At 36.1% G+C, this 10,541-nt stretch overlaps 1 protein-coding gene across 1 annotated transcript in view; it reads right to left on the reverse strand.

Annotated features, from left to right (window-relative positions):
* The window catches only part of ARFGEF3 (ARFGEF family member 3), a 229,582-nt gene that overhangs the window by 213,859 nt on the left and 5,182 nt on the right, over nucleotides 1-10,541 (reverse strand). The window contains exon 2 of the mRNA XM_069077269.1: nucleotides 8,176-8,227. Within this exon, the coding sequence (XP_068933370.1) occupies nucleotides 8,176-8,227 (52 nt within the window). The remainder of the gene's footprint in view (nucleotides 1-8,175; nucleotides 8,228-10,541) is intronic.

Genomic DNA, 10,541 nt, shown 5'->3' on the forward strand with positions numbered 1-10,541 from the left:
GAATTAACAGCATAGTTTTTAATGATTTTAAACCTTTTCCTGAAACAAAGGCCTGTTTTTTTTCTATGAGTTTTTTTATGTTAAAGTACAAAAAAGCAATTTTAAAAAATTTCTGTAAATTCCAATTTTAAATAATAACAGTTGTTATACAATAATAAAATCACTATATAATAGCAATATGGAATTCTATATTATATACTGATACATTATAATTGCATAATTTACTATATTGCTAATAATACTAACATTAATGAATAATAATAACTTAGGAGTTCTTATACATTATGTTTATATTAACAAGCCCTGCCCTAAGACCCACAATTTATATTGGCTGGTGCATTTTTAAACTATTAAAACTTAAAATTCACTAAGGCTTTTAGGGCACCCTGTACTTTATATAATTTTTTATATAAACAGTTAACTTAGCACTTCTTTTAAAGGATATATAAATTTAACTCTATAGAATTTTACTGTCTAAGGCATACCTTTGTAGCGGCTGCCTCTGAACACCCTCTTGCTATGATTTCTAATAGAAAGTTAGGTTAGCAAGTGTGCACAGCAGAGAGACAGAATGGGAGTCATTATGGAGGAGAATACATACAAAAGTAGCCATTACTTCTCCTCAGTAATATTAAGGAGCAAGGGACTAACAACTAGCAACCAGAACCACAATGAATATTTATAGCAATGGGGCAAGGTAAGGCAGGGAGAAAGAATACAAAGCAAAGGAGAAGAGGTCAAAGGGAGGGGCCCTGGTTGGAGCATTTTGATAAAGTAAAAGTGGGTTACTGGGTGGTTAACTCAGAGGGAAACAATAAAAGAAGTTTGTGGCCTAAGACACTAAACTATTTGTGGGGGGCTTTAGTCAATTGTATTTCATACTGTATTCATAAAACCAGAGCATTCCACCAGGCATCTCAGGTTTCCTTGGGGGGGTGGAAAGGAAGGCATGCATAGGTACATAATTAATGTTTAGTTAATATGCCACCTCCAAGTGTCAATCAATGCCAAGTAGTAGTTGAATATTCTAAAGCATAAAAAAAAACCTTGAAAAGTTTCAAGCTAGATAAATGAATTAGGGTTTACCAAACAAAATATCAATAAAAAACTAAGTCACATTAAGTGGGACTAGTATAAACTGTACATATACATATCTGTCTTAAACTTCTTCCAGATTCTGTGATTAGTTTGATTTTTACTGTACTAAATAACACCATGTCAAATTGTTTAGTCTTTCTGTCATCTGGTAAGAGAACATATTTTATATACTAGAATAAACAACTCAGTTTTACAAATCTGTCAGATTTTAATCATTTAAATTGGGCATGTGAATACTTCCACTTAACACCAAAGCAACCTGGGACAACCAAGCAGAAGATGCCCATATAGGCACACAGTCCCCAGAACTAGAGGAATAGTGTAGGGGCTGATTATTTGCTGTTCAGAGATACTGGTGCCTATACGTTGGAATGGATCTTCATTTCCTGAATCTCCCTCACCCTAGTAGAGATTATGGTAGAGAAAGATTCAGTAACTGTCCGTGTTCTTACCACTATCTTTCCATTCTCATGATTTCGGCAGAGAAATCCAACTTGACTTCAGGGAAAGCTTCTGATTCCTTAGGATCAAGGAGTACCCATAGCAGCTCTCCAGCTATCAACCCTTCCTCTCCTGCTCCACTGTATGACCTCCGGTCCCATCTCGTACCTTCTTCTCTACCCTCCTCTTGCTGTCTCCTTACTCTGACCACATATTTTTTTCTTTAACAAAGCCATTCTTCTAGTGATATTACATGATCACAAAGCCTAGAGTATCACAGATGCCAAATAATTTAAAGTTGAGCATCCCCAAAATGGTAATAGTCTCATAATGAGCAGTACAGTGAATAGCCAACCAAGAATTGTGTGAAAGAATTGGCATAAATAATGTCATCGACAGAGATGACAAGAAAAAGAAGGCAATCTTGTCAGTTGGTGGGGAAAAGATTAATTGATAGCCCATATGTACCATTGGTCTTTATATAACATCAAGAGACCTAAAGGAAGGCAGATGGGTGAACTGCTTTTGGAGGAAATATGAGAGATCGAGATGTAAAAGAATCCCATAGGATACAAAGGTATGGAAGAGTTACTATTGCATGATTGTATAGGATATCCATGTCAGTTAGGTCTCAGATACATTGAGGCCTAAATTCTGCAATAATGTAACCACAGATTCAATGGCTCCATTTTACAAAGACTATGGATACTGTTGCTATATTTTTAGTAGGGGATAAAATCTTGGGTAGAGTAGAAGTCTTAACTGTCACCTGAAGAGAGCTAGCTGCCACGGGATGGAGATTTTATCATACACACAGAAAAAGGACTAAGAAAACTTATTCCTTAAAGATTTAAACTATCAAGGAGAAAGAGTCTAAAGAGACATTTTGAGGCAACTGTATTAAATTTTTATTTTGTAAAGAGACATTATTCAGAGAATTCCCAGGAGACCTGAACAATCCTAAGAGTACAGTATCAGTATTGATGAGAATATTTTATTCCATATTTCTTTCCTTTGCTTTTTTGGAAGTGGGAAGGCAGGACAGTTGGGGTTAAATGACTTTCCCAAGGTCACATGGCTAGTAAGTGTTAAGTGTCTGAGGCCAGATTTGAACTCAGGTCCTTCTGACTCTAGGGCCTGTGGTCTATTCACTGTGCCACCTAGTGGCCCCATTTTCTTTGCTTTTGAAGAAGACAGAGTTGACTGTAGTTGTGAACTTCACTCACTATAATAAGTGATAAATTATTATTTATGTCTTTGATAATTTGCTCCTTTATTTAGCCTGTGGGACCAGGAGCGTGAGTTGCAGAGAAATAGCAAGAACTTATGAGCAAAGGTTTCTCTGGCTTATTTATAAACTGAGGTAAGGGCTCAGAGATAATTGAGTAACTAATGAGAGATTAGGGCATTTCTAGTAATATCAGAATATATCATTTGATTGCTTTAGAACCTGGGATAAGAATTATCAGTCAGTCAACAGAAATTTATTACATGCTTATTATTCAGACCATATGCTGGTAGTGATACAAAGAAAGGCAACACTTCTGCCCCAGCCCTCAAGGAGCTCATATTCTAATGGGTAAGACTACATATAAATAACAATATCCCAGCAAGACCCATACATAGTAAAAGGGAGGTAATCTCAGAGGGTTGGTGTCAGCACTGAGAGGGATCAGTAAAGATTTCCTGCAGAAGGAAGGATTTGATTTCAGTCTCAAAAGAAGCCAGAAAAACTCAGATGCACATGTGAAAAGTCATAGACTTAAGAAACAGAGTGTCATATCTGAATAAGAAGTAGAGCAGTCCAGCAGGATCATAGGATGTACAAAAAGTAGGAAGGTTAGGTTGAAAAGGAAGGGGCTAGATTGTGAAGGGCTTTCAATTACAAATGAAGGATTTTATATTTGACTCTAGAGGGAATAAGGAACCACTGGAGTTTACTGAGTGAGGGAAAGGGGTAACTGGCAGATCTGCACTTTAAGAGCCTCACTTCAGCAGCTGAGAAGAAGATGCATCAAGGCCAGGAAACCAATTAGAAGGCTATTGCAATAGGCCAAGTGAGAGACATTGAGGACCTGTACTAGGTTGGTGATTGTGTGAGTAGAGAAGAAGGGACATATATGAGAATGGTCGGTTATAAAGGTAGAAATGAAAAGACTTGACAACATATTTGATATGTGGAAGGAGAGTAAGGAAGAAGTAGAAGATGTCACCAAGTATGCAAGCCTAGATGACTAGATGGTGGAATCCTATATAGTAATAAAGAAGTTTGGAAGAAGAGAGGGTTTATGGGAAAGATGAATTCTGTTTTGGATATGTTGAGTTTGAGATGCCTATCAGACATCCAGGATTAATAAGGAATTGAACCAATAACAGGCAAAGAGGGGTGAGGGACAATGTGGCTGTCAACTAGATCACATGCCACCCAGACCCCACAATGACACTACAAATGCAGTCATACTATCCCTAAGCCATCATCATCAACAACAACAACATCAACATGATCAACAATAATGCCACATGACATGCAGTACCAGAGAGAGCTAGCTTCAGTCATGCAGACCTGGTACTGACATATACTAACTGTGTGATTCTTGCAAAGTCACTTAACCTCAGACAAATCTCTAAGACAATAAAATACAGAACAGTTGCCAACCTTCATTGGTAGAAGAAGCATCTTCTCTTAAAGTTCCCCATAACAATAAAATCATAGATCAAGTCAAAAATAAAAATTATAATACATAACAACAATAATATAAGTGGAAAATATAACCACCACAAAATATTTGCAATTGAATGTTGTGAAATCATAATGGGAAGGAAGAGATATGAGAAAACACTCTTTCCTCTTCCTTCCTCCTTTGCAGGGGTCCAATCATGTGGAACATTACATGTGATGTCAAGTTACAAGTGGTGTAGTAGTTTTGCTGATTTCCCCCTCTCTTTTTTTTTTAAGAAAAACTTTATTATAAGGGATGGTTCTTTATAAGAAGGGAAAAGAAGGTTACAGGGGAGAATATAGGCAATGTAAAAACAAAAAAATTAACAAAAATATACATTTAAAATAAACTAAATATACATAACTAAATAATATACTAAAATAAACTAAATATATATAACCAAATTATAATATACTAAATAAATATATATAAAACACTTAAAATAATAACTAAAGTGTACATAATACTTTAAAATTTGTAAAATCTTTTATATACATTATTTCATTGATCCTCACACTAACCTCATGAATCACTACAGGCATTTTCTTGTTACCAATGCACATCAACAACTTGTCTAACTCATAGTCTTAGAGAATTGCCTAGAACACCAAAGGGTCAAGGGACTTGCCCAAGATCACCCTGTAAGCAAGTGTCTGAGTTGGGATTCAAATGCAGATCTTCCTGACTCCAAATACAGCACTTCCTCCATTAAACCAGGGATTGGGGGCCTATGATAACATTTGTACACTTAAGATGGTACACAACTATTCGTGGACTTGTGAGGGACAGATAATATTAAGGTGACCTCTGTTAACCATTTTACTTCTTCTGGGAAAATTTCCATAATGTCCAGTGGGAACTGTGTAAAGAAATTAATTTTGCTTACAATCATGAAATGGTTAATCTTGAGTATCACATATGTTACTTCTTTATTTTTTTTAAAAGCAATTGGGGTTAAATAACTTGCTCAAGGTTACACGGCCAGTTATTTCTGGGTGTGGTGCTAAGTATCAGAGCCAGAATTTGATCCCAGGTCATCCCCACTGTGGGGCCAGTGCTCTTACTCGCTGTGCTACCTGGCTGCCCTGTATTACTTCTTTATTATAATAACTTTGGTTCTTCAAAAGGTCTACTTACTGGGAACTGCTAAACAAAGTGTGATAAATGCAACAATTACACAATGTGGAACTATGGAAAAGGTCCTGGATTTGGGGGCAGAGTACCTGGGCTCAAACCTCAATTTTGCTATTTATTCCCTGTGTGACTTTGGTCAAGTCACTTCCCTTGTCTAGGTCTCAGTTTCCTCAATCTGTAAAGCAAAGGAGTTGGACTAGATGACTTTTAAGTGCCCTTCTAGCTTTAAATCTATGACCTAAATGAATACAGATTGTCCTTAAAAGTGACATAGAAAGAATATAAAGATGTGAGCAAAGAAATTTCTAAAAATAACAAATTGAAGAAAGCAGGACTAGGGAAATATAAATATTGGTATCCTTTTAAAAATGCATACTATTTCTACTATGTAAATGTATACTAAATAATAATAAAATATAAATTGATGAGATCAGATGGAGGACAAAGGGAGTAACTGAAAAGTTTTCACTGTTATTTGTATGTTAAAGTCCATTTTTATTATAATTTTGCATAGTACATTAGATTTTTGAGGATTGTGGAAAGTTTCTAGAGAATCCTAAAAGTCATAGAATCTCAGTGGTAATGGGTACATCAGAGATGTCCAGTTTCCTACCCAATATAGTAATCCTTTCTCTAATATACTTGACAAGTGATTATTCAGCCTCTACAGAAACATAACAAGAAACTTGCTGCCCTCAAAATGTGGCCAATCCCATTTCTGGACTACCTGTCAGGAAGTCCTGTCTTATATTGAGCTAAAATATTCCTCTCTGTAAATTCCACCCATTTATTCTTAGTTTAGCCAAGTATATGTGTGATTGCTCTACAACTGAATTGAAGATAGTTTACTAACAAGGAGATTAGGGACTAAGATTAGGGATCAGACCTGTGATTTCATTGGCATAGTTAACTCCTAGCTGTGGAAAATGCTGCTATCAAACAGAGAACATTAACTTTTCCATAACTTAGTCTTTAACTTGCCCAGGGTCACAGAGTTAGGATGTATCAGAAGAGGGATTTTAACTCAGGTCCTCTGATTTCTCAGTTAGTGCTCTGAACCTTACTGAACCCCACTGTTTCTTCCCATCCTCTCTACCTCCCCCAACAAAAACATTAGCATGACTTTTCTTAGAATTTCTTGGGAATGGGATCATAAGATCATGGATTTAAGGTGAGAAGGGACCACAGAGGTTATCTTCCATAACCTCCTCATTTTACATATCAGGAAACTGAAACCCAGGAGCTGTTGTCTGTCCAAGGTCACACAGGCAAAAAGTGGCAGATCAAGGATGTGAATTCAGGTTCTCTGATGTCAAATCCAGCATTTTTCTCCATGAGAATGAACTTAAAAAACCCTCTAGAACTCAGTCAGCCAACACAAAAGGTGACAGAAACCCCACAGGTTTCCTGTAGCACCTATCACATCACTGAGAAGTCTGAAAGTAACCTGTACAACACTGAAAAAGAAATGCAAAACATTTCGCCTGACTTTGGAGGCCAGCAAAAAATAACTACACTTCTCCCCAGGGCGCTTAAACATCTTGCAATTCAATGCAGCACCTTTTCTATTCAGATGCCTTTACAGGTCCAGCAGCATTTACTCCATCCCTTAAAATGAATGACACAGAGCACTCTGTGTAAATGTCATGTCCCTGTTGCCATAGTCACTCTCCCCTTGCTATCAACCAGATGAAACAGTTGGTATATAAAAGAGCACAGGACAAAAATATGCAACAGTTTCTGGCTTTCTTTTATCTTCTTTTAAAATATAGAAACACAGGATTTTTCCCCAAGATGTTCCATATGTAATGAGATCCATTCTGGAAAGAATTGTCAGAATATTCTATATAGAATCTGAACTCCTACATCCTTGAGATTAGCCTTCAAGCTAATCAATCAATAAACATTTATACTATGTGATAAGCACTATACTAAGTCCTGGGGACACAAGAAAGGCAAAAGATAGTCCCTGCCCTAAAGGAGTTTATAATCACTGATGAAGTTACACATATTATTGACATATTCATCACTGATTAATTCCTTACCATTGGACTTTTAAGACTTACTACCAAAAAAGTAACTGCTATCTAGAACATTAGAGGAACTATATTTATAGAATAATCAAACTGGAAAAAAACCTTGGAGGTCATCTAGTCAAGTTAACAGATTTTCCCAAGGTTGTACTAAGTATCATAGCTATATGTTTTGATGATACACAAAAGATGTGCAAAACAACAGAACAACAACAAAAAAAAACCTACCCCACAAACCAAATGAAGCACTTAAATATACAAAAACCCAACAGGCCAATGGGTACTTGGCATAAAAATATCTTCAAGGATGTGTACTATAAGAGAATGTGGAAAGGCCAAGTAACAAGAAAGGGGAATGATAGGGCAACAATTTGAGTTCTCCACTGGTCTCTAAGAGATTTTAACAGAAATTAGAGGAAAGCCTCCAATATGTTGAGTAGATGACCTAGAGAGGATTTCTAGAAGGCTGTGGACAAAAAAACCCACCAGATAAGATGGCATGGATGGACTATTATGGTTTTTCCCAGCAAACAGAATATCTGCACCAATGAAATCATGGTCCTCTATGCATCAAAGTATGAGTAAAGTGTTCTACAGAAAGAAATAACATGGTTGGACTGTCAACTCCATTCAAATCCCCACCAGGGGAGAATACAATAATACAAATTAGAAAGGTGATTTTGATTTCCCTTGAAGTGCTTTTGGAATCTTTGACTATTGTCACACTTAAATAATTTAGGTTTCTTTACCTCAGCTGGTAAGATGGAATCTTGACAATGGTGTCTGGACCACACAGCATTTCTGTGCAAGGGGAAAAAAAAGAGATAAAGTTTAAATGCTTCAAAACTCATGTTCTTCATAGCTTGTTTTATATATAAACTATATAGTTAGTTTTAACATTTTTTCTTTAACATTCCCTAAGATTAAGCATTATCAAAGAAAAGTCTGTGTTCTGCATTGTAGGCATAGGCCTGCCAGAAACAATGTTTAGTCATTTAAAAGTAGGCTAATGTAAGCCTTTCAATATCTAAGATACTAACAAAATTTTTGACATTTAAAATCATTCTAATCTAAGCCTTTTTTTCTGCTTAGATAAATGTCAAAATCAACAGTCTCCTCATTCCTTTAGACATTTTTCCAGCATGTCATTTTTGAAAGCACAATTTATAGGATTCTTGAACAGGAAATATTTCATAGGTAAATCTATGATCCCATACTCAAGAAATTCTAAGAAAATCTAAACCAGTGTTCTTGGTGGCAGATGGAAGGGGCAGGAAAGAGTATTGGAGTTCAGGGGAAAGAGCATTAACTACACAATCAGAGGACATAAATTGAAATCCCTCCTCTGTCATACTGACTCCAAATCCCATAGGCCTTCCATTATGCTATGCTGGACTACTTTCACATCCCAAGATGGCACCCATTAATAGCAAAACACACTTGCAGACTGCTTTTTTTCCTCAATATTAGTTGGTGTGTTCTCAAACAATGCATATAAATTTTAACATTGGTCTAAGGCAAATGTAATTATGAAGGTAAAACTGCTTACTAAATAACAAATAACAGTTCAAAGTTAAAGATGAGCAATTCCAATCTGATAAATACTTTATACTCTTAGAATTCATTGTAAGTTTATCATTTGGAATTAGGAAACATTTTCTCATAACACCGCTGTAAAAAGCAATGGAGTTCCTAGGCTAGCCCCCTAAGTTTCCTCAGGTCACAACAGCTATATATTCTAATGGGAAGGAAGTAGAAAATAATACTATTATAACACTAGTCAAGAGAAAAACAGTAAAATTGAATAACAGTTCTTTATGTTGAATGCTGATACTTGAGAAAAGGCAGACTGAGAACATTATAAAGAAGCAGATGGTGACTTTTTTGAGACTCTGAACAGGGCTTCCATTATTCTTTGGGGGCTTTAGAGGTTGTGACATTAGCTCTTTTTTTGTCTGTAACAACTTCAAAGCATGACTTTTCCTGAGGTAACAAGGTCAGAATTAGAAGAATGAGGACACTCACAAGCTCTCTGAAATCTTCCTCTAACCTACCTTGCCAGTAATGCCCCTCTATAGAGTTTATACACCATATAGTACAAATTGAACTACTCATTGTTCTCCACCTCAATCTTTGTCCTCTCACCTCTGTACATTTGCATTTACTGGAATGGACAACCATCTCCTCTCATTGGCATTCTCTTCAAAGACCTATATAGGCACTCTCTCTTGCATTGTGACTTTTCTGATCCTCCAGTTAGTTCTCTCTATATATAGATACAGATATACATATATCATATAATTTTAAATTTTATTGGACCTCTCTCATGTACTTAATAACTTAAATTATAATTACTTGTATGCACGGCTCATCCCCCAACATAGACCTTCCTTGAAGACATAGACTTTGTAGTCTTTTTTTTATTTTATTTTCATTTATTTATTTCTTTATTGAACAGTAGTTGATCTTTCTTTCTTTATTTATTTTGCTTTTTGGAGGGGGGAGGTAGGGCAATTATGGTTAAGTGACTTGCCCAAGGTCACACGGCTAGTTTTGTGTTAAGTGTCTGAGGCTGGATTTGAACTCAGGTCCTCCTGACTCCAGGGCTGGTGCTCTATTCACTGCGCCACCTAGCTGCCCCAGATTTTGCAGTCTTTTCATTTTTGACCCATAGCATCTAATAGAGTATGATATATAGGGCTTTGTTCAAGACATTTAACTTCCTTGGGTCTTGATTCCTTCATCTGTAAAATGAGTAAATTGGACTAGACTAGATGAGTTCTATAGTTCCAGATCTATGTCTCTGGGAAGAATTGAGATGGGAGAAGAGATATATCAGTTAAGAGTTTCCCTGTGCAAACACCCGGTCCTTAAATTGTGGAATAGGGTGCAAAAAAATAGTGATACTTAATACTTATATGTATGAGTAAAGCAAAGATAGGCTTTTTATGGTTTGGAAAGTACTTATATTAATTTTTAAATTATGTACACCATTCTCCCCCTCAAATGATATAGATAACAAAGAGTTTAATTTAACAACATCTCTCAAAATCAGTTCCTTCTCCCAAATCTTCTTCTTCTTCTTCTTCTTCTTCTTCTTCTTCTTCTTCTTCTT

The sequence above is a fragment of the Petaurus breviceps genome, unplaced genomic scaffold (genome assembly GCF_028583685.1).
Source record: "Petaurus breviceps papuanus isolate PSGF00001 unplaced genomic scaffold, PetGlider_PUasm1.0 90977, whole genome shotgun sequence".
In the NCBI taxonomy this organism is placed as follows: Eukaryota; Metazoa; Chordata; class Mammalia; order Diprotodontia; family Petauridae; genus Petaurus; species Petaurus breviceps.